The sequence below is a fragment of the Eretmochelys imbricata genome, chromosome 1 (assembly GCF_965152235.1).
Source record: "Eretmochelys imbricata isolate rEreImb1 chromosome 1, rEreImb1.hap1, whole genome shotgun sequence".
NCBI lineage: Eukaryota > Metazoa > Chordata > Testudines > Cheloniidae > Eretmochelys > Eretmochelys imbricata.
Window position 1 is genome coordinate 132,543,771 of NC_135572.1, and position 25,658 is coordinate 132,569,428.

The following is a 25,658-nucleotide window of genomic DNA, read 5'->3' on the forward strand; positions in this document are numbered from 1 at the left end:
CATTAATTCCACTTTTGACCAGGGGAAAAATATTTCCAAAAAGACATCTTGAGACTGGAAAAGAGGGCAGCAATGCGTGCAGATTTAATACAGTAATACAGAGATAAAAAGTCACAACTGAGTTTTCCACTCCTGTGCAACAGAAATAGCATTAGAAGCAATATTTTAGGCAGGGGATAGATGTCCTCTATTACAATGGGTCCTCTAAACTTAAAAACATAAGGGGCAGATTTTCTTCTATCTTCACAAGTGGAGAAGAGCAAGAACTGAGAATGTAGCCAGGGGAACTAGTCATGCAGTAAGGAAATAATCAGTGTGTGTAAGGGGAGCAGTATCTGGCCTAAAGGATCCAATCCTTTACTCGTATAAATAATCATTTCAGTGATACTAGTACAGAGTAGTTCATGGGAATACTCATGTATGTAAGGCCCATGCCTGTGAATAAGGGCTTGCAGGACTTTTGGGCCCCTGACAAATTGCCAAATAGATCCCTTCCATCACAAAGTGGGGAATTTGTGACATGTAGTTACTTGTAATGCAGAAGAAAGTTAAAAAAAAAAAAGATTTGACAGATTTAAGATTTTCATTTTAGACACTGGACTCAATCCTGCCACTCTTTTTTATGCAAACAATCCATCTCACAAGTATAATCCCATTAAAGACAACAGGCCTACTTCCCCAAATAATACAACATCTGAGCCCTTTTTGAGTGAAATAATGGCCCTGTCTCAGAAAATTGCTCATTCTCAAAGCAATTAGAAGTGTTCCTGTAATGACAGTGTAGCACTCTACTACTAAAATACAGTACTTTATATAAAGCAATATCATTTTTCACGATTGTTACTTGAAGTTCTGTGTCAGATTTATATTTTTCCTGGTTGTGTGGAAAGACAGATGTATTTACCAAATGATATCAGCTATTTTGTCTTAAATTTGACACTATTAAAAGTAACTCATAATAGTGCTGAAATGTTTAAGATAAGACCATATTTGTTCTTTTCTTTCTTTAAAGTAGGGCAATTTTCTGTATAATCTTGTGTCAGTTTCTAAATGTACTTAGGCTACATTTTGTTTTAGTGTCAATAGCTATGCTACTATGTTAATGGTACTCTGTTTGTAGATGTGTCTGTGCCATTATGGTCTGATACTGGCCACGTTAAAGTCAATGTAAAACTCACACTGATTTAGATTTGTATACATGTAGGGCTGGAAGGGACCTTGAGAAGTCATCTTGTCCATCCCTCCATGAGGGAGCAGGATTAAGTACTTACACCAGCCCAAAGAGGAACAGTTTAGACAAACACCTAAAAGCCTCCAATGACAGGAATTCCACAGCCTCCGTAGATAGCCTGTTTCAGATCTTAACTATCCTTATAGTTAGAAAGCTTTTTCTAGTATCTAACCTAAATCTCCCTTGCTGACAATTACTTCTTGTCCTGTCCTTGGTAGGGCTTCAATAGAAGCAGGATGATAGTATGATGGGGTCCCCAGGGTGTAACCTGGACTATGGGACTGCTGAGACCTCCAAACCCACCAACCTGGGTGACCTCTCACACTGTGATGCTGATCTCAAGCTACAAACCTCTGACAGGCACTGCACTTACACAGACATCCACATGCAGGGACACACCCAACTGAGTTAAATGAATGATCTCCCAGCCACTCATGAACCATCAAAAGGGAGGCCTCAGCCAATTCCCCCTAGTTCCCCAGTCTTCCACCCAAGAACTGTACTGTCTTGTACTGGTCAGAAGCCATGCCTGTGTAAACTCATTACTCACCACTTTTTCATAGGAAATTGGACAGGCACCAGCCTTTGTAACCTGAACTGAGATTCCTTTAGCTCTTTAACAAAAAAATTTAGGTAAAATATAAAACAGATTCACTACAAAAAGATAGATTTTAAATGATTATAAATAGCAGGCATAGCTAAGGATCAAAAAGAAAAAATATAGCCTATTCTAATTTAAACAGACTAAGCAAGATTTGAATCAAGTAATGTCTCACCTGACCAGATGGTACAAGCAGGTTATAGTTCCTCAATACACAGACTGGACCACTTTCCAGCCTGGGACCAAAATTCCCCAGTTCAAAGTCTTTTTCTTGCAGACATTCTTCCAGGTGTTGAGATGGGTGGGAGAGGGGAGAGTCCAAGTGATGATGTTCCTGTCTCTCATTTATACTTTCTTTCAGCTTGCTGGAAAGATCTTTGCTGTGATATGGGTTAGTCCATCCGCATCGCACATGTGCCTTTTCCAAGAAATATCTGGGATAGTAGATGGGGTATTGATGAGCCATTAATGCCCATCTGGCTGGTGATAGCTACTCCTTTGTTGTAACTGAAAGGCTGGTTGTGGGTGTTCCCAACCTCACAACATATTTCAGCAATACTTAACCTCACATGTAGGGATAGCATATACAGTCCAACAGGATATTACTCTTCAACAGATTAAGACTTTTAAAACAATAACCTCACAAGGCATACTTTGTGCAAATCATATCATAATTATCTGACAGAGGTGAATATGGGTTTCCAGGGTGCTACTTTGAGATACAGAGTGTCACTGATGCCCTTTACCTGTCTGTGTTTCTAGCAAAAATGCTAGAGTTTCCTTCCTTCCCTCCTACTTCTTCTTCCGAGAATCATCATAATCTGTATGAGCAGCGAGGTGACAGAGGGTGATTTGGTACTAAAATATCTATAGTAATACTCAGGGGAGAGCTTGTGGTGCCTCACTAAGTCTCCTACTATATGGCCTTTTGGGTGGGTAAAAGTAAATTTGGGAATTTGGCAGGGTCCAAAAAAATTATCCCAGGCAGGCCACCAATAGGCCAAATTTTCCTCTTGGTTACACCTATATAATGCCATTCTTGAAGCTCTCAGATAATGCAAACTCATTTAAGGCAAGAAAAGCAAGTCATGCTGTTTAATCATTTCAGCAAAATTTTAAAGCTGCTTAAAGAAAACACAAAAGGAACTGTTAAAATTTAATGTGCAGTGCTTTAGCTTAAAGGGTAGGAGAGGGAGAGAATGAGATGCTTATTCTACAAAAATTGAAGAACTTATCTCTTGTGTCAGAAGAGAACCTTCTAGAAACTCCTGCCAACATTTTATATAAAAAAATCATCAAATATAGCTATCATTTTCTTCATTTCATTTTCCCCCTATATTTTTCATGTTTCTGAACACTTTTTCCAGAAGTACCTAATGGAGTTTGGAGCAGGTCCCAAATGACTTGAAAATCCCACTCTAAGTTCTGAGAGAAAGAAAGGCAAAAATATTGATTTTTTAAATCATACAGTGTCTCAGACAAAGTCTTAAAATTAATGGGAATTGGGTATCCAAGTCTCTTAGGCATCTGAAAATCTCAGTTTTATTATTTCCTTGGGTGCTAGGAACAGATTTGTGTAATCAGGGATTCTAGTGTTCCGTGATAAAAAAAAACATAATTATCCTATAGAAAAACATAAAAATCCTTTGTTTTCCCACAATTAAAATTAAATCCAGATCTTTAGTTTCCCTAGCTGCAATATATATAGGCACCAATTGAACACAATGTCTTATTGATGTACAATAGAACCCACTTTAAGTGAGTCTCCATTATTCAGCTCTCTGTATTAACTGAACTGGGGCTGACAGTCTCAGCCCTGGGTGGTGGGGCTCAGGCTGTCTGTCCTGGCAGCAAATCTCCCACCGTCAGCCCCAGGTGTTGAGGTTCAGGCTTCAGCTGAAGCCCCACTGCCCAGGGGTGACAGCCTGAGCCCCGGTTTGGTTTGTATAGAGCTCTGGATAATGGATAAATCTGGAGACTCAGATAAATAGGGTCCTACTGTATATATTTTTATTTTTTCACAAAATGTAAAAACTAAAAATACTATGTAAAAATGCAAATTCCATGTTTTCCCACATTTTTCCATGGCAAAGGGATTTCTAGGATCCCTCGTAGTCCTAGAATTGTGTGGCTTTCCCTGGGCCCTGTTATTTGGCTGGGAGAATGGCCATCCTCCTGGTATCTTCACACACATTCTGGCAACAGCAGCAGCAACAGCAACTAGCTGGGAGAAGATATTGCCCTCTTTGGACAAACAATAAGGAGCACTACAAAGTACATTGCTTCCCTGAGCTGACGTGCCTGGCAGCATTGCTCAGTGACATTGCACTATCCCTCTTCCCACCCACCCAGCACACCTAACTCATAAGTTACATAGTAGGGATCAAGTGTTGCCAACTGTCTCAATTTTGTCACAAGTCTTGTGATATTTAGCAGTTTTTTCTGCAGTCCCAGCTCTTGAAATCAGTTGACTGCCTGAGAATCGCAGCTTGCTTTCTTTTTCTAAAGTAACTTTCTAGTGCTCATGGTTGTAGAGAAACTTCAAAATGTGAATCTTACAAAGGCTCATAAACCAGAAAGCAAATATAAAGCACCCAGCATGTATATATGTTTTTTTAATCTCTTGATATGTTTTAGCCAGTCCTAGGATTTTCAGAGTTGGGGCAGTCTGAACCATGATTGTGAATGCTTGTGGTTAGGAATACCAGGGATCACTTGGCTAACCACAGCTAAAACACTGATGGAACATAAAAAAACCCAACAATTTTGGCCACCCGTGGGTAAAGTGGTTATAAAAAAGAATACATATCTTTGGTAATAAGGTTTTGCTTAACTAAAGCTCTACATACATTCTTGAAACATTTCCTGAAACTATATTTTTGTAAACAGTGGATTTGCACATTGGGTTGAGTCAATATACACTAAATGCAGAAAGTGATCCAAAGGACAGAGTCCTGTTACAACACATTTCAAACAATACGTCTTATATTATTGATTCAATCTTTTGTCTGATTTACTGTACAAAGATTGCAAGAATATATACACGGTTTCTTTGGATCTGTCGCTGGCAGGCAGGCAGGAGGGGATGGGAAGATTCTAAGCAGAAGCTCTACAATGAGACAGAAAGTCTCAGAAAGTGTAGTTGAAGGGCTAATATTGTCTTCCATTATCTAAAGGTGTGTGCTCAGTGTTCGAAGATAAAGAGTCTTTGTGATTCTTTATCATTTTTCACATGACATGGTGTCAGAAATTGAATAATTTTCAACTGGCATAAATAAGAGGTGAAAAATAAGCTGATGTTCAACCTTCCATGAGACATGAATTTATTAAATTCCCAGAATCATCGGAGGGGAAGGAGCATTTCATCAGGAACTGAAGAAACAAAAATGATGAAGAACACAGAATGATGAAGAACAAATCACCTCATTAAGTTATTCAATGGGGAGTGAAGATAATATTTATAGATCAAGCACCTTTGCTGAGGAAGAAAATAAGAGGAACTATGGTATCAGTCTTTAAAAACCTTATTAGTGTTCCATTCTAAACAGGTATGTAATACACAAACAAGTATGCTTTGACCAGAGAATACAAAAAGCCAGAGAAAGAGTAGAAGCATTTATAAGAGCCATAATCAAAGAAGTGCAATGTGGCTTTGGTATCAGTAAGTAAGGAACATTAAACATTGTTTAGTAGTTGGGATCTTATACAAGGAATCTTTATATATATATATATATAATTAATGGCTGAGCTAACTCTGAAACTATTGGTGTAGATGCATGACTGTCTGACCTACTAAAAATGCAGATCATCCAGAAAGAGAGTAGGAGGGAAGTGGCTCAAAAATGAGCAAAGGAAGAATTCCTATGGGCCACAAAGAATCACCTTAAAGATCCTTCTTAGGGGATATTACTTCCCAGGGTAGAAATACGGTTGGCATAAGCAAAGGAGAACACAGGAAACTTGGTAGGTTGAGCTAGTGCAAGCATTTACAGGAATGTAAAGTAAAAATAAAAGGACACTGAGATTCTGTCAAAGCAGAGAAATTGGTGAGATAACCCACCCAAGAATGAGTGATGGCTGTTTACTGGGATCTGTTTCCAAAAAACAGCATCCATGGACAAGTTGGGGTGCTAATCTCAAGATTGCAAAACTGCTTTTAAGTTTAAAATTGATTCAAGGCTAGCGGTGATGGATTTGTAAGGAGACTTTACTAAAGATGATCCATCGTCCCAAAGTAGATCAGTTTGTAGACCGGAGGACAGATCAGTTGCCCGGTTCAGTTCAAAGCCTGTACTAGTTACAAAGGGAAGGTGAGTGTATCTGACACAGTATTTGTGAGTATCTGACTGGCAGTTTCCTCCCAATTTCATGTAATCTTTGAATCTTATCACTGTTCTGTTTAATCCCTCCTCTAGATCATTAATGTTAATGCTAAACAATGCTGGGCCTAACACAGATACTTGCAGTACAAACCTAACTACTTTCTGCTAATTCATTACTCTGCCATTTGTCACAACTCTATGGTGTATACACCATTTTCCAGTCCAAATATCTATGCCCATATCTAACCCAATTTGGCCTAATTTTGAGTGTGATATTTTATGAGATACTGTGTCAAATGATGGGTAAAATCCTGCTATTTGCCACCTATTACTTTCCTTCATCAATTTTTTATTTCTAATTCTGTCAAAAAAACCAAACACTTACACCTGGCAAGGTCTGTTCTTTGGAGATTGTAGCTGCATATTGTTCAGTTACATTACCAGCCTGACATTTAGAACTTTTTCCCCTGTCAATATTTGTTTCATTAGTTCACTGGGGATAGTGGCTATGCTAAGTAGATTGTTTATTTTTATTTTCATTACTTTTAAATTTTCCATGTTTTTTCAAAAATAATTATCAGTGGTAAAGTATTGGCTAATTCCTTAGGCTGCATCTGATCTGGACTAGCCAACTTGTAAGAGTATTTTTGTGACTGCTTGTCATCAATAGCTAAACCTCCTTTTAATTTCCTTTGCTCGTTGGTCACTCATGCAGCATTTTTTTTTTGCTGCCCTAATATTTTTCCAGAAAGTCCTAAGTGACTCAATGCAGTCTTGGTTGGATGATCATCAGCTGGTGCCTAGAAAAATAAATCCCTACTTATAGTACTGCACAGTTAAGTCCAATGTGTTTGGGATTGTATGGGAGAGGGTAGTTCACTTTCCTTTCCTGGCATTGATTAGATAACCATTGGCCATACCAGTACCTATGTGGTTGTCCTCACCACAATTCTTGAACAATTTTATAGCCCTTTAGTGAGTGGTGATCAGTGGGGAGAGATTTTAAAGTATCCTTCAGAAATGTTAATAATGTTTATTGTAAGCAAAATGGAACAGCAAACCTGCTTCCGACCGATGCCCCATCTCACAAGCCTACCGTACGAGGTTGGGTTCCTTTAGAAACTTGGCTGCATAGCTCGCCACGCTGTTTTAGTCTAGGCTTACTGTGCATTGCAAGCCCAGAGAAAAATATGGGTAAAGTCTGCAAGTTTTATTTTCTGTGAGATCAGTACAGCCTGAATTTCACTCTTGAAGACATTGGAACCATAATTTCAGCCCAGTCTCTGGTAAATTTATTGAAGTTCTAGTTAACACTAGGAATAAAAGAGTCCATAATACTTTTGTTTCAAAGGCAGTTGCTTTGTTGTCTGGTTTGTCCCTAATGACAACACAATTATTCATGGTGTGCTATACTATTTTCCTTATGCAATTCTGTTGGTAGTGTGAGCATGGATGTTTGGTTACATTGAAACCCATACTTGCACTTCTAAATTAACCATTTGACTTTTCAGTTACTTTTGTTCAATTGTTTCACAATTAACTGGTTCAAGGTTTTGAGCAAAAAATTATGTTACTGCTTTAGAATTGAGCTAAGATATGAAAACAAACTTCCTTAATGAATATTGACAGTTATTACTACAAATATACAGACTTAATCTAATAAAGGCTTCAAAAGAAAAAGGCTGGAAAAAAATGCTAGTGGTTTTTAGAACTGAAATTTGCTATTTTTCTGCAGTCAGAGCTTGAATTGCAGGACGTAAAAATGTCCCAAGGTGAAGTTAATAAAGTGTCTACACTTTTAGAATTACACTGCTACAATTGCTGTTGTCTGATTCCCAAGGTGAGTTTGGATAACTTATCAGAAATCCATCAAACAAAAGTCTCCTTTCTTGTTATGGATTCAATGTATGGAACAAACATGCAAATGATCAGCGTGACACCTCCGGAACAGGCACGAAAGGACTGAGTTTGCATTAGTAGTTAGTGGGAAACCAAACATATAAAGATGATTTAAGAAATGTCAGCCTTGTGCTTTTTGATATTGTCCAGGCATGAGAGCTTATATTGCTCCTTCTGCATATCTGTCCATCTAGCTGCCTCTGTTATTCATCCCTGTCTCCTGTTCTGCAGATGAACAGGAAACAGTTTGCTCTGCAGTCGAGGTCATGTATTAAACTAACCTGAGCATAATTTATGGTACTTGACATGTTTGCCAATCTACAGGCATTGTTGACACCTCCCAGTTCAATATGCTTCAATGTATTTTCAACTATTTACTGTAGCTTGCATGCCTACCATTAAAATGGATAGCAAATACATTAGCTGGGATAACAAAATAAGACTATATTCTGTAAGTGCTAGTACGCGATATGAAATTTACAAGTAAAAATAAAATGGCTGTGCTAAGAGGACAGTTTCTTTAAATCACTTATTAAATACATTCAATGAATGAGGATTTATTATTTCAATGGTTTTATTTTCTTTATTGGAAATATATTGCAAGTCTAAAGCTGAAGTAACATACAGTGCAGAGAGGAGAAATATAAAAGAATTAAATTGGAGCACATTACAGCTGTCCTATCAATTTATCTTAGGCAAGTCCTTACATTTCAAACCCAGCAACAACAGAATGGTCATGCTGATCCACAACAGAAAACACTAATGGGAAGTTCAGCTAGAACAATTGTGGCATGTTAGCACAAACTTCACAAAATGAGAATCCAAAAAGACAGTGGAGTTTAAAGGATTATGGGGCTGGTTCACTACTGTAAAACTGCAGGTTTCAGAGTAGCAGCCGTGTTAGTCTGTATCCGTAAAAAGAAAAGGAGTACTTGTGGTACCTTAGAGACTAACAAATTTATTTGAGCATAAGCTTTCGTGAGCTACAGCTCACTTCATCAGATGCATTCAGTGGAAAATACAGTGGGGAGATTTATATACATAGAGAACATGAAACAATGGGTGTTACCATACACACTGTAACGAGAGTGATCATTTAAGGTGAGCTATTACCAGCAGGAGAGTGGGGGGAGGAAAAAACTTTTTGTAGTGATAATCAAGGTGGGCCAATTCCAGGAGTTGGCTATGTAGACTCCCTCTTCAGGCCCTATGCTACCAGCACTCCCAGCTATCTTCGAGACACCACTGACTTCCTGAGGAAACTACAATCCATCGATGATCTTCCTGAAAACACCATCCTGGCCACTATGGATGTAGAAGCAATCTACACCAACATTCTACACAAAGATGGACTACAAGCCGTCAGGAACAGTATCCCCAATAATGTCATGGCAAACGTGGTGGCTGAGCTTTGTGACTTTGACCTCACCCATAACTATTTCACATTTGGGGACAGTGTATACCTTCAAATCAGCGGCACTGCCATGGGTACCCGCATGGCCCCACAGTATGCCAACATTTTTATGACTGACTTAAAACAACTCTTCCTCAGCTCTCGTCCCCTAATGCCCCTATTCTACTTGCGCTACATTGATGACATCTTCATCATCTGGACCCATGCAAGTTCATTGATGACATCTTCATCATCATTCCATGCCTTGAGGAATTCCACCATGATTTCAACAATTTCCGTCCCACCATCAACCTCAGCCTGGACCAGTCCACACAAGAGATCCACTTTCTGGACACTACGGTGCTAATAAGCGATGGTCACATAAACACCACCCTATACCAGAAACCTACTGACCACTATTCCTACCTACATGCCTTCAGCTTTCATCCAGACCACACCACACGATCCATCGTCTACAGCCAAGCTCTACGATACAACCGCATTTGCTCCAGCCCCTCAGACAGAGACAAACACCTACAGGATCTCTATAAAGCATTCTTACAACTACAATACCCACCTGCTGAAGTGAAGAAACAGATTGACAGAGCCAGAAGAGTACCCAGAAGTCACCTACTGCAGGACAGGCCCAACAAAGAAAATAACAGAACGCCACTAGCCGTCACCTTCAGTCCCCAACTAAAACCTCTCCAACGCATCATCAAGGATCTACAACCTATCCTGAAGGACAACCCATCACTCTCACAGATCTTGGGAGACAGGCGAGTCCTTGCTTACAGACAGCCCCCCAACTTGAAGCAAATACTCACCAGCAACCACACACCACACAACAGAACCACTAACCCAGGAACCTAGACTTGCAACAAAGCCCGTTGCCAACTGTGTCCACATATCTATTCAGGAGACACCATCATAGGGCCTAATCACATCAGCCACACTATCAGAGGCTCGTTCACCTGCACATCTACCAATGTGATATTTGCCATCATGTGCCAGCAGTGCCCCTCTGCCATGTACATCAATCAAACTGGACAGTCTCTATGTAAAAGAATAAATGGACACAAATCAGACGTCAAGAACTATAACATTCAAAAACCAGTGGGAGAACATTTCAATCTCTTTGGTCACTCGATTACAGACCTAAAAGTTGCAATTCTTCAACAAAAGAACTTCAAAAACAGACTCCAAGGAGAGACTGATGAATTGGAATTAATTTGCAAACTGGATACAATTAACTTAGGCTTGAATAAAGACTGGAAGTGGATGGGTCATTACACAAAGTAAAACTATTTCCCCATGTTTATTCCCCCCACGCCCCACTGTTACTCAGACGTTCTTGTCAACTGCTGGAAATGCCCCACTTTGATCATCACTACAAAAAGTCCTGCTGGTAATAGCTCACCTTAAGTGATTATTCTGGTTACAGTGTGTATGGTAACACCCGTTGTTTCATGTTCTCTATGTATATAAATCTCCCCATTGTATTTTTCACTGAATGCATCCGATGAAGTGAGCTGTAGCTCACAAAAGCTTATGCTCAAATAAATCGGTTAGTCTCTAAGGTGCCACAAGTACTCCTTTTCTTTTTTTGTAAAACTGCAGTAACTCAGTGGTGGATTAGGCCCTTCAATAAAGTAGGTTATGTCAGTTAGCCAAATACTATGCAGTAAGCCAAATTCAAGAAACCTACACAAGAATTCTGCTCCAGGAAGGAAAACTGCACATGGTTCTCTAAGGTTCAGTGAACATTGTGCTGTAAGGACACTATAAAAAGGGCTTCACAAGAATTAACATTAGCTTCCCACAGCAAGCTTCCAATGCAAACTCTAAAAGAAAGCAAGCCGATGCACAACGTAGACTAGAAGTGTGGGCCATAGTGCTAAGTGAATACTGCAGTTTCCCAGAAATGTTATTGCAAATAGAGGAATTCTGCTGCTATTGTTTTTGCTCACTTTCCCTGTCTTTCTGTGCTCATCTTCTGAGTTTTCTAGCTAAGAAGTTACGTAATACTTGCAGACATATTCACAGAGATTCTGTGATATTTAAATTGAAAGCAAATGTTACAGAATATGTTTGAAAAGAGATTTTAAACCTGACTTTGAATGTTTGTGGGCAGAGACTTATCAGTGAGTATTCACATTGGAAACCTGACCCTCTATCACAAGCTTCAGTACTCACTGCTGGGGTATCTCCTTGTGGCTCATCGGGGATTAGCTAAGAACCAGTCCGATACCCCTCCTTTGGTTTCTCATCCCATGGCCTTGCTCTCTCGCTCTCTCTGGAGTCAGGTATCTCCCTCTTCATCACTCAGCCCTGGTCTATACTAGGACTTTAGGTCGAATTTAGCAGCGTTAAATTGATGTAAACCTGCACCCGTCCACACGATGAAGCCCTTTTTTTCGACGTAAAGGGCTCTTAAAATCGATTTCCTTACTCCACCCCTGACAAGTGGATTAGCGCTTAAATCGGCCTTGCCGGGTCGAATCTGGGGTATTGTGAACACAATTTGACGGTATTGGCCTCCGGGAGCTATCCCAGAGTGCTCCATTGTGACCGCTCTGGACAGCACTCTCAGCTCAGATGTACTGGCCAGGTAGACAGGAAAAGAACTGCAAACTTTTGAATCTCATTTCCGGAGACTGTGGGAACTGTGGGATAGCTACCCACAGTGCAACACTCCGGAAGTCAACGCTTGCCTCGGTACTGTGGAAGCACTCCGCCAAGTTAATGCACTTAATGCACTTAGAGCATTTTCTGTGGGGACACACACACTCCAATATATAAATCCGATTTCTAATAAACTGACTTCTATAAATTCGACCTAATTTCGTAGTGTAGACATACCCTCAGGGTGCTCCCTCTTCAGGGTTTGGCCCTCTAGCCCGCTCACCAGAGGTCTCCCATTCCAGGGTATCACAGTTCCATTGGATGACTGTGATAGGCAGTCTTCCCATCCACTGCCTACTCCTGTGCCACTGCCCCAGGGGCTGGAAGGGGATACCTGGGCGCACCCACGACTCCAGCTTCCAGCCCGGGGATCCTACATCCAGCAGCCAAGGTCTGTATACTGTCCCAAACCATGCTGCTGTCTCCCCGGACTACTTCCTACTTCACCTCTATCAGGCGCCTTCTCTACCCACATCTGGGTACACCCTTCCCTGGATCCCAGGGCTTCTATTTCCCCCTGGTTTCCTCCTTTCCCTCCCTCAGCCCAGAGTGTGGCTTCAGGCCTTCTGTACTGCAGCCCCCTTCTTACACATGACTTTCTGATTTTACAGCAGCTCAGACTGCCCCTGCCCAGCTGGGCTTCATTATCACTTAAAGCTTATCAACCCTGACTCTTTTCCAGGTGTAGCCTGTCACAGGGTTAACTGGTCCTTTTTACCCACTCAGGCCTTGTGTGTGGTAGGCACCCATCACATACCCCACCCCCATAAGGAAACAAACATACTGTGTGATCTCTAAACCATGTTTTCTACTCTTGTAAAGGGGCACAGCTCTATTGACTTCAGTGCGGTTTGACCATGTATATTAGCCAACAACTTGACCCTATGTGTCTAAACAAAATTTCTCAATGATTCAGTTAGAATATTGGCTACTTGCAATGAACTATTTTGTCATGGCCATCAACAAAACAAGAATCGTTTGTAGAAATTATCTGACAAATAAATCAATAAATTTTGAGAAAAATCAGACTCTTTTCCTAGACAACTTGCGAATAGAAAAATAGAGTTTAATCCACCAAATATATGATTCATTACAAATTATTCCCTTAGGTGGAGTTGGAATATCTCAATATTGTTCCCAAAAGTTGACCTGAATTTGAGGTGGAGAAAATGTCTTGGGAGAAAGCATAGGATTTGAAGAACTGAGAAGAGAATGATTCAACAGGAATATACCATTGAGGCATCCGTTAATCAAAAACTTGGCTGCTGAAAAAGCTAGAATTGTCCATGTAATGGTCTCCGTTCATGAAGGAGTCATCATAGGTGAAAAATTCTTAAAGCATGTAATCAGAAATTGTTCAGAGCTGGAAGCATGTTGCACTCTCAATCAAATAGCTGCATCAAGTTTCAGTCTGCACCTCCAAATCTTTTATTATTTATTTTATTGTAGGCTGTTAGCATGGCCAATATTCAAATCTTCAAACAAGGGAGGCCATTGCAAATAGTGCAAATAGGGGTCATCCTATTATGAGACACTGAACCACACTTCCATCAAGTCAACTGGCATTTTACGCTTTGACTGCACTTCATAGTGTATTTCTTTTACTGGTGTTGCATTGTTGGTGAGTGGATAAAGGCCAGTATTTTGGCTTAAGGCCTTCCTCAGGGAGGCTGGCATTTATCTAGGTGATGACAATACAACACCTGTGAAAAGAAGAAAAGAGAAGTAAAAATTTCTTTTCTTCATGAGGTAGTGCAATGCAATGAAAATACTTTGAAGATCAGCTGCAATTAAGCTTTTATCTTTACTGAGAGAGGAGCTTTCTGGGGTTTGAATGGATTCTAATTTGTTATCCTTTATGTAGTCTGTGTATAATAGCTGCAGAAAAACCTGATAAATGATGACAGCTCATTGCTTTCTCCTCTATGTAAGTATTTATTTCCCTCCCCAACCCCCATTACCATACTATCCAAGCACCTTTACTGACAAGTATCATTGATATACCCTTAGTTGGAAACAATAGCATCATCTCTCCTAAGTGAATGTGGAGCAGAACATGTATTAGTGCAGGGATCGGCAACCTTTGGCACGCAGCTCATCAGGGAGATCGGCTGGTGAGCCGGGATGGTTTGTTTACCTGCAGCGTCCGCAGGTTCGGCCAACTGCAGATCCCACTGGCCGCAGTTCACCATTCTAAGCCAATGGGGACTGAGGGAAGTGATGGCCAGCACATCCCTTGGCCCACACTGCTTCCCGCAGCCCCACTGGCCTGGAATGGCGAACCACAGCCAGTAGGAGCTGCGATTGGCTGGACCTGCGGACGCTGCAGGTAAACAAACTGTCCCGGCCCATCAGCGGATTTCTCTGATGGGCCACGTGCCAAAGGTTGTAGATCCCTGATCGATAGTATTGCAGTTGAAGGAGAGACTCCTTCACTTTTAATGGTCTAACCCTGATATTGAAGCAAGCTAGATGTTTGCTTTAATTAAAATAATATAATTTTAACAATGGGAAAATGGGATCAAATTCAGAAGCCCATCATTCATGGAGTTCCAATTGATTTCACTAGAAGTTTCATATATGGAAAGTTCGCAGGGTCAAGCCATTGGTTTATAATGGGTAACATTTTCATTTCTTCCCCCTCTATCCACTTGTAAAAAGCAAAGGTGAATGAATTGTGTCACTGTGTTCTCTTATATTAAACAGCAACACTGTTGAATTTTTCTACTGAAGGAGTGTAGCCGGAAAGTAACTGTTTCAGAATATAAAGCCCTCATGTGAAATCCCAATGTAGTGTGAGATTTTTGAGACCACTTCCAAAAGTAAAAAACCACGATACTGCAGAAGTTGGTGTTAACGGTTTCTGCTTTGACACTATAAAAAATGATTCCAAATGTGATGAAAGCCTTGTGAGGTGATGACTGTCAAGCTCTGAAATACTTAAAATAGGATGCTCTCTCATGAACATTCTCCAGAACCTGATATGAGACACATGGACACAGAAAAGATATGCAGTTTGAAGCCGACTTATGGAAGAAGAGGATAAGACTAGGAATTAATAGAAGCAAAAGCATAAGCTCTGTCTGCAGGAGATAATAAAGCTACATTTCCACATAGCAGGATAGTTTATTACTTAAACAGTATGTACAAATTCTAAACATGAAAATACCGAGTAACAGAATATCATACTCTATTTACAATTACATTTGTTTTTTACAAAATGTTTTTACAAGAAGCATTTTTGCTCTAAATAACATGACAGACACACACATACACAAAAATCAACCTTTCTGTATTACATACATAAATAAATATTGACTTTAAATGACAGTTATAGGAACATAATTTCTACAGCCAATTTGGGCAACAGATAAGTAGTTCTGTCATCTCTGCATTACAATATCATTAAGTAAAAAGGAAAAATTATTTCACATATAGACCTCTGTTAATTACTTTGTAAATTGTACCTTACTAATATATTCAGTAGAGCTAAGACAGTCATACACTTCATGCCTATAACTGAACAATGAGTTTGGGCATGCAAAACCATATATAACCACCATCCACATCTGCAGGTATTCATTTACATTTTTAAATAAAGTTTTTAGTTATTTATTTAAACTACATGCAACAGCTTATTAGCATCAGATTCCAGGTTACAATGCACAAGTTTGCATAACAGTATTTATACTAATTGATGTTCACAGGTACTGATAAAAATGTCAGAATATACTTGGCATACAGGGAAAGAAAAGGAATTAATAAATATGTCACTATCCCAGCTACCTTTACAGATACATAGGGCAAAAATAAATTTTCTAAGAGTGTTGTACAAGGGATTTAAAACAGTCTGGACCTTATCCTTTGTTCTTTAAGGCGCTGATTTAGGACAGCACTTAAGGGAGTGCTTAAATCCATTCCTATTCAAGACAGAAATTAAGCACATGTTTAATTTAAACATGTGCTTATGTTCTATTAACATCAATGCAGTTAAACATGTGCTTAAGTTCTGTCCTGAATAGCAATGCTTTCCTGAAGCAGGACCTCTATATCCAGAACTCTGATTGATTTCAGTGAGAGTCTTGGGTAGGAAAGGAATTCAGATTAGGCCTATGGAGTATGTCAGCCTCAGTCCTGCTTCCACTGAAGGCAATAGTAAAATTTCCATTTGCATTAATGGCGCAAGACCAGACCAGCGTTTCTCTGATTTTGTGCGTGATCTTGCAAGGTACGAGTGCCACCTGTGAGTTGCTGCATTGTGCCCTCAACTCCAGATGAATGCTATGAAAGTTGAGGGTGTTTAGTATCTTGCAATGCAGACCTTTTATTTGTAAGAAGTTCTTGTCTCCTTCAGCCATGTTCCCAGTGAACACCATCTGGCACCCTATTCGTATGGTACTACCTTTCTCCTTTTAAGTTTTAAGACAGAAATATTTTCTAGTTCTTGATCTGCTCTATCAAAAATTAACTGCCATCAGAAAAAAAATTCTCATTCTTAAACAGTATTCAATGTAAAGACTAGTTTCAAATGCATAAAAAAAATGTTAGAGCAAAAATGGAATAATCCTATAATTTTCCATTAGCAAACAAAATATATGACATCCAGGATTTAACTGATAAATCAATCAGAATAGTATGCTAAGTAAGTTAGTAATATATGGGTGTAAAAGTGCAGCGTACCTAGAAATATCCCACTATCCATATTTGATCTTTATTACTGAGAAACTGAGAAAAACTGAGAAAAAAATCTTTAACTAAAAATCTCAAGTAGCGATTTCAAACTCCATTGCTGAATGCAATGTTAGCATGATTTAGGCTAGTCAAATAGGTGAACTGTAATATACCCTGTGCAATTCAGTAAATGAGGATTTATGAATTAGACACTAAGACCCACATCCTCAAGGTACTGAGGTGCCTAACTCCAACTGGATCTAGGCATAAAAGTCTTCAAATATATGATGTTAAATTCAAATAATTATATGAAAATGGCTGATATTTAAGAACAAAGAAGATATAATCTAATGTTCCATTTGTTGATGGTTTGGTTGACTCTTATAATTTCAGGATCATTTATTCCCATGAAATTTCTATAGCTGAATGTTGAGTTGAGGAACTGATTATTAAAGAGCAAGATTAAAGTCTTAATCTGTTTATAAACTATAATCTGTTCATTCCACTCCCATGCCCTTCACCTTTATCTCCAAGATATAAAGAGTCAAATCCTACTGGCCTTACTCAGGCAAAATTCAATAGCAGTTCTTCAATGACAGTTTTGCCTGAGTTCGGCTGATTGGTCCTATAATAAATAATTTATCTTTATATAAATATATAAAAACCTCCAGACTATTTTATAAATATTTGAATGAACTTTAGTCTCCTCCTGAAACATCCAATTAAGAAAAAATAACAAATCTAGCAAGCAGCTCAAACCATATTGAGGAATATGGCATTCCACTCAATAATCAAGACCTTTCATATAATAATCAAGAGCTGTTAATTTGCCAATTTCTATCTTCTTGAATCCAAGGTTTGTCATAGACGTTGGCTTAAAAAAGACAGAGACCCAAATTCCGCACTCAGTTGCATCAATGTGAATTCAGCATAACTTCGTTAACATCAGTCAATTTATTCTAGATTTATTCCAGCATTACTGAGAAGAGAGTCTGGCCAAAAAGTTTAGGCTGAATGTTTCAGAGAAACCTAGGGGAATTAGGTGCCACAATCTAACTCCCATAGCACTTTCCTAGCCTTACTTATGTCCTATGTAATTTAAATGTATAAGTGGTGCCAGGCATTGGTCCTATTCAAATTGCATAGACTTAGTAATTTATGTCTGAAGACCTGTGTACCTAGATGCATGTCAGATTTCAGCTGGGTGAAAATAGTTGACCTTCTGTCAGTTCCAGTTCCCTTCAAAGCTTGCTCACACTATGTAATAGGGAAGAGAAGTTGTGGTATGTGGGGTGGGTTTCTTTTTTTCGTTTGTTTGTTTTTTTGTAGTTCCAAAGTATGAACAGCTCTTAATACCTCGTAAAGTAACTATCCAAGGCCCAAGACTTGTACCCTAAAGACAGCTTTGTGAAGTTATTTGCTCCATGGGTGCATAAATCAAAAAGGTACCAGGAAAAATAGAAAGAGAATGGTAGAATTAATGCAGTAATCTGAGTTGTCTTTTTTTTTTTAAAAAAATATTCGAATGCTGGAAAAACTGAAGGAAAAAAATAGTCAGAAATTGCAATGGGGCTCTTGACTCTTGGTATCGTCAGCCTGGTCAAACCTTTTCTATATAGATGATCTGTATTTGAATTTCTTCTGTGCTATGCTATACTGAGCATAACCATGCTCTTTCAGTTTCAAGCACAGATATGTTTATCTTTTTATTTGGTGTTCTTCAGAATATTTATTGTTGTTGTGACAAAGAGTATTTCCCCTTCTTGGGGTATCTCAGGAAGAAGTCAAGTACAGAAACTTTATCTTTAGTCAGATTTGGGTTCGTTTTTGTGGTGCTTGTTGTTGGGGGATTCCATGAAGGTATTTGTGAATTTCAAGTTACAGAAAGCTTGAGATGTATTATCCTCATTTAAAAATGGGTAATAGAATTTGCACATGAGAATGCACAGACAGCAATGTTTTGGACAAGAGGTTGCGTCATCAGGATTATCTGCATGGCCACAGTGTGTAGAGAGAGAATTTACACATGAGAATGCACAGACAGCAATTTTTTGGACAAGAGGTTGCGTCATCAGGATTATTTGTAGAGAGAAATTTCCCATCATTCTGATTATAAATCCAAGCAGTTTCTCTTTACTATTAAAGACTGTCTCTCTGTGTGGCAAATTACTTTGTTTACATTGCACAATAAGGTCATCTGCATTCCCTTATGGTTAAAAAACAGGGTAACCTTCATGCTTGAATTTGAAAAATGCATTCAAATAAATTACAAGCCAATGACTTCCAGACATCAATGTATTGTCACTTAATTCTATGAGCGGAGTACCATGTAGCCAGCACATCCATTCTGCTGTTCAAAAGATCCTCGGGGAAAATAGATATGCACATCAAAAAGCCAAAGAAACCCCAAAGTAACATAACATGTGCCTTGGAATGTTCATGTCTAAAATGTGAACATTCACTATTTAGTTCTCTAACAGGGAAAATACAGGGTTCCCTTCAAAATATTTAAAAAAAAAATGGGGGAGATTTTCAAAGGCATGTGTCCAGCTACTACAGAATATCAATGGAAGTCAGGCACCAACTGCCATTTGTGCCTTTGAAAATCTCCCTTGTTAACACATTTTGTTAAGGAGAGAACTTCATGGTACCATTTCCACACAAAATATAGATATATTACTAAAGAAATACATCAGCTAGTATGATCTACTTTTTTTGTTGCTAAGTTAATAGTAGTTTCCATTGCAGACTGAACTGCGTGCATCTATTATTGCTACTTATTTGGTTGTGCACTTATTTTAGGTAAATGGAGATCTCCTTTAATGGCAAACTGCACTTACTGTATAGGTTTAGCTGACATAAATTGGCTCAGCTCCACTGAGTTCAAGTGACAGATGCTAATTTACCCCAGCTGAAGATCTGGCCTCTGGCTTTCAAAGCTATGTATATATAAAAGAACAATGTCTCAGATATTGTTATAAAGATTAGCAAAACAAAACCCTCTGCTATTCACTGCACCCTTTCAATCTACTTTAAACCTAGGAAATAAAATGTTATTACAACAAACATACATTTGATTTTTCTCAGATGTGTTGAATTGGATGCAATCTTCACTTAGCAGAATAGGGGTGGTACTGTCAGGATAGTTGCTGTACATTTCATCCTGGCATTGGTACAAATACTATTCTTCATGCTTAAACTATGTAGAAGTAGTTACAAATCATACAGGATGATAACTTCCACTGGAAAAAAATGATTTATTGTTCCTACAGATGTGAATATTTCTGGTCTTCTTGTGAGAGCTCAGTTTTTCTCTCAGTGATTTGTTTAATTATGTGAAGCCGTCTAGTATTTTTCTGGGGGTGGCTTGTAGTGATGTGGATGGTGCTGTTTCAGATGAGGCCCTAAGTAAAGAAGAAAGGGAATTCACCTTTGCTGTATAGACGATAAAATAATTAGGCCTTCATCACTGTACTATTTGAGAACCTCCCAATCTTTGACGCTTTTATCCCCACAACCCCTCTATAAGGCAGGGCCGTGCTGTTAGCCCCCTTTTACAGGCAGAGAACTGAAAGACCAGGTGACTTACACAGAATGTCTGCAGCAGAGCAAGACTAGAAGCGGAGTCTCTTACAGCCCAGTTTGCCACTGGACCATCCATCCTTTCAGTGGAGTAATTGCATACAAGGCCCTGAACCTGCAAAACACTCTGCCTGTGCTGACACACGCCCACGCACTGTTCATATGACTTCAGTGGAATTCTGCAAGGGTGGAAGGATCCAAGCAGGTCAATTATTTTGTCGGATCAGGATGAATTTCTTCGATATTTCTTGGGTTCCCATAAAATTAAGCTGCCTTATTCTAAATGCTCAGAAAATAGTATTTTGTTGTAAGCAGCTTCTTAAAATCTAACTGCATTAAAATGTGGGCAAAAATAAATGTAGGTAGCATTTATTGTCTAATGAGTAATATAATTTGCCTTTTTTGTTTATATTGTGCAATCAATTTACAATATTAACTGAAATAATGTGCAATGGCTTGGGGGCATAGTCTTTGTGGGGGAGAAGAAAATAACCACAGTTCATATTTTACTATGTAAACTTCAGTTGAAATCAGTGGCAAATACTCTACAACTCAGGGCGTTGACTGGAAACATTGATAAGAACTAATTGTGCACCTCTTAAGTGTTGCATATAGGTCATCAGAAAGCCAGGACACGGTACAGGCTTTGGATCACTTCTAATCTAGTCTGGATTTCAAGATAACCAAGAAGTCAGATACTCTGTATTCTAAACCTTTGATAGCTGTAGAACCCTTCATTCCTAAATTCAGCCAGTGATTTACTACTTGCATTTCTCTCTACAGCACCTCTGTATCCCAGATTTCTTATCCACAGATTTCTCACAAAGCAATGCACTGGCTGTGCACACGTGTAGTTTCTTCGCTACAATACTTTGCAATGGCCTCGACATGACCCTGAGGTAATATCACCAGATCACTTAAACTACCTTTTTGCAGTTTCCCCCCTCCCCCAGAAAGAAAGAAAGAAAGAAAGAAAGAAAGAAAGAAAGAAAGAAAGAAAGAAAGAAAGAAAGAAAGAAAGAAAGAAAGAAAGAAAGAAAGAAGCAACCTGGATTTAACAGGTTTTGGAGACTGATAATCTGAGCTACCATTTTAGCCTATAATACCAAATAGGCAGATTGTTTGTTTTTAACCTGAACCAATATTTGTGTAACTGAGCATTAGATATCATAACAGAGTATTTACCAGTGTCCCTTGGTTAGCAGTTTGTGGCTCTGAATTTTTTTTAAGCCATTGTTTGTAGTAAACCTTGTGCAAATTTGCAGTGTTACATTAGAGGGAAGAAAGTGATTATGAGAAACACTAGCATTATTTACGCGCTAAATATTCTAAAATTATTGGGTTCACTTTCCTTTTATATGTATTTATATATGGGGGAAATACAACAAAAACTGTGCAGTAAATATACAGTGGATGCAATTAAGAAGTTCATTCTGGTTTCAGAGCCATTAAATGTTCCAGCAGGATTCTCCATTTTAGTTATAGGGAATATCCCTGGAATCCATAATATCTCTAAAAACAGAACAGTTTAAGACTACTCACTGTATAAAGGGTTAGAGCAGTAGAACCCCAGGACTTTGTTTTAATTGTTGCGGTAGACAATGTTTTAAGTGCCTTTCTCTGCATATACACTAGTCCAAATACTTTTATGTCAGGTCACAACACTTACTGTGGGATGAAGATGGCAGCAGATCAGGTGTTCGGAAAGATTTTATTGTAGCTGGCCCCTCCCCGCCTGTTGTCAGCACTTGCACTTCTAATCGGTAAAGCGTTGATGGCCTCAGGTTGGGGACAGTCAGCACATAATGATCCTAAAAATGTATGAATGGAATAAATTCTTATGTCTACCAGAAATAATAGACAATTGCTCCATCCAGAAATTGTACATTAAGTAGATACTTTTTTTCTCACATACATACTTTTTTAAAAACCGTGTTGCAATTCCCACAGCTTGTTTTCTTAAGGTTTTATATTAAAGATTTTGTACATTTATTATTTAGTTCACTACTCTTTTGGTTTGGTTAGCATATTCCTAAAGAGTTGGTATCAAAAAATACTTGGCAGAGCAAGAATTGGAAATAAAGCCAGTTCTCTGGTCTGGTCTACACTTAGATCTTAGGTCAACCTAGCTACATTCATACCAATGAGAGAGGTATTTAAGCCAACCGTGACCCTAGTGTAGACTCAGCTAGGTCAACGGAAGAACCCTTTGTCACTGCAGTAAGAATCAGTGCTACAGTGGCACAGCTGTAGCCCTGAAGCTGTAATGTTTCTAGTGTAAACATATCCGTTGAGTTCACCTATAGGATATTCCCCCCCTTTCCCTTAAAATACAGCTTTCCCTACAGTTAAGATTTCACTTGTACATTTTGTGATTCCACTTCCAGATACTTCCAACTTCAATTTTCTAGTCGGTTTCCTGAAATTAAAGTGTCAGTGCCATGAATGGAGTTTATTTCTAGGTTTTATGGTTTTTTTTCAGTTAACAAATACATTGTACGTCTCAAAATATTTTATAGAAGCCAATGTCGGACTTTAGTTGCCACTGATTTGTAAACTCATGCCCTTTTTGAGTCAAGGGCAAGAGCCTCAGCTGGTGAAAATTAGTATAGATCCACTCAGCTACCCAGACTAATGATCTGGCCCCTAATTTTTAATCCCATTTTTGAAGTGGTGAGAGATGGAATATTAATTAACCCTGGGCCAGACTTTTTACTGCTTTGCAGCTTGTACGATCATTTACAGCCAGACAAATAAGTGCAGATTAGGTCTAAAATGAGAATGCACACTTGTAAATGACTCAAGGAAATACAATGGAGAATCAGACCTTCAATTCAACTTCTTCCCAAGTTAGTTTGGCTGCAGAATCACCAGACAGCCATCCATCGGACTAGTCCTAGGACTGGACTAGTGGCATTAAACTAAGATCTGTGGAACCAAACACTGCACAAACACAAAGTAAGCTCCACCTGATAGCTACATCTAGCATTCCAGGAACTGGCACAGAACTTTCTTCTGGCAGGCAACAGACAGAGCATTTAAAGTGTACTCAGCTACTTGTCCTTATCTAGCTCACTGAAGTCAATGTAAAGACCACTGTCTTTCTTGGCCTTTGGATCAGGCCCTAGTTGCTTAGTAGCAATCTCTGCCTCTGGTGGAGTTGGCAACACCTCTTGAATATCCTCCCTCCTGCTGCTGCTACCATGGGAGGAACTGAAGCCAGCAAAGGAGCCCTTGCAAAGAAAAGGGGGAATAGTGCAAGTTAAGTCTTCTCCCACTTTATATGAGGAGAGATCTAGTTCTATTTTGAATTTCCATTATTTAACTGTTCCTATAAGGGGGGCAGGAATCCCCTCAAGTCCCCACCAGACCCTGCTTCAGGTCCTTGCAATGCCTTTCTCTCACCTCCTGAGAGATGTCCAAGGGGCTTCTTGGAGCAAACAAACTAAAGAAAAGTTCCCTCCCTTCTTTCTTCCCTTCTGGGAGAGGGGAGTCTGTGGGAAATTAAAGAGAAGGGAGGGTGACCTTGATCTCAGTCAGTCTTCCAGAGTCAGCCCTTTCAGCTTAGTCTAAACAGGGTCCACCTCCAGCCCCTCCATGGGACATGCTGCTTTGAGGCTGGGTTGCATAGCTTCAGGAGCAATGAGGCTTGTTGATATCTCCCTCTCAGCTGGGCAGCCTTTTCCTCTTCCCCCAGCCCTTCCTGAGGCAGCTTTTCCCTTTTAAGCTCCTCCCTTCCTTTCCCCGCCCACTCCAGCAGAACAAGTCTCACAGCTGCATCTTGTTAGTGTTGAACAGGCCCTGAGAAACTTGTTAGTCCCCTCTCTGTTAGTGTGAAGATGTGTCCCTTTATACCTTGGTACACATTTGCAGAAAAGGGAGAAGAGCTGTATTTTCCATGAAGCATATATCCAGATGGAGCAGAGAGAAGGTTAATACAAAGGAGAGAGAAATTATCTTGCATTCAGGGTAACTCCACTAATTTTCTCATCCTGGAGAACAAAGAATTAACAAATCCTTACTATCCTGTGAACAGAGCAGCCTGATCATCAAAAGAAAAATATCTTCTGCTGCCTAGATGATCTTTGCCTTCATTAAGGCATATCTCAAATATGGTTGCTAATTTGACAATCACACACATTACAATGTTTGATGTGTCATCAAGATGAGCAGTTGTACTGGACATGTATCCCAAACAAGGGGGAAAAGTGAACCCATTTCCTGCTCAGACACATATGCGGAACCAGAGAAAGCAATGGTGCCTGGCAGCTAAATCATGACTAAAAATACAAAATTAGCCATGCACACAAACATGCAATGCCCCCAGCAATGAAAAGAAAACAAACTTACCGCTGGCAGTATCTGTGATTGGGAAATGATGCTGTTGGGTAAGCTGTTTTGTCTGCTCTCTGTAGTAACCTCTGCCCAGGTGACTTGAAACCCTGTCATGGGCTGATGAAGATTTGCCTTTGATATCTTCCATGAAAAGTGACCAGTAATATTTACTTCCTGAACAATGAAAGAGGCAGATAGATTCTCGGGTTTGGCCAGCACTTTAGGGAGAACTGATGCTGCAAAAATTTGAGGCAAGAGGATGAGTTAAATTTTGAGGAACAGCTGAAATATTTCAGAGTAACAGCCGTGTTAGTCTGTATTCGCAAAAAGAAAAGGAGTACTTGTGGCACCTTAGAGACTAACCAATTTATTTGAGCATGAGCTTTCATGAGCTACAGCTCACTTCATCGGATGCATACCGTGGAAACTGCAGCAGACTTTATATACACACAAAGATCATAAAACAATACCTCCTCCCACCCCACTGTCCTGCTGGTAATATTGTTAATATAGCTTGAGATCCCAGGGTCACAGTCTGCTTCTTGATGTGTCTATTGCATTTCTTTATCTAGTTTACTCAGGACTCTGCCAACTTGTTGCAACCTCTTTTCTTAAAGGTAAAGATACTTCTGAAGAGGGAACAGCATAAACTCTAATTTAGGAGAGTTTTAAGGTAACTTCTCATTATTGCATCTGGTAAAAAGTATAGTATAGTCCCATGGCTTGATTATTAACTGACTTGTATTTTGTCTGGTCACTTACCTGTGCAAAGTGAATGCAAAGTAGTATACAATCTGTCAATTCAAAATGGGAGCATTTTACACTCACTTTGGAAAGGTGTAAATAACTACATAAGGTGCAAAGCACTGGCAATTAAAACATACAGCCTTAGGCCTTGTCAGCACAGGAAAATAGTTTTGGATATAACCTAGGGTTTGA

The 25,658-nt window shown here is 39.3% G+C and overlaps 1 protein-coding gene across 2 annotated transcripts in view; it reads right to left on the reverse strand.

Moving 5' to 3' along the window:
* Nucleotides 1-20,147: 20,147 nt before the first annotated feature.
* The window catches only part of ANOS1 (anosmin 1), a 177,780-nt gene continuing 172,269 nt past the window's right edge, over nt 20,148-25,658 (reverse strand). For both annotated transcript variants that reach the window (XM_077807156.1, XM_077807157.1), the window contains exons 12-14: nt 24,735-24,955; nt 22,054-22,195; nt 20,148-20,206 (exon numbers count right to left, since the gene is read on the reverse strand). In XM_077807156.1, the coding sequence (XP_077663282.1) occupies nt 20,148-20,206; nt 22,054-22,195; nt 24,735-24,955 (422 nt within the window). The remainder of the gene's footprint in view (nt 20,207-22,053; nt 22,196-24,734; nt 24,956-25,658) is intronic.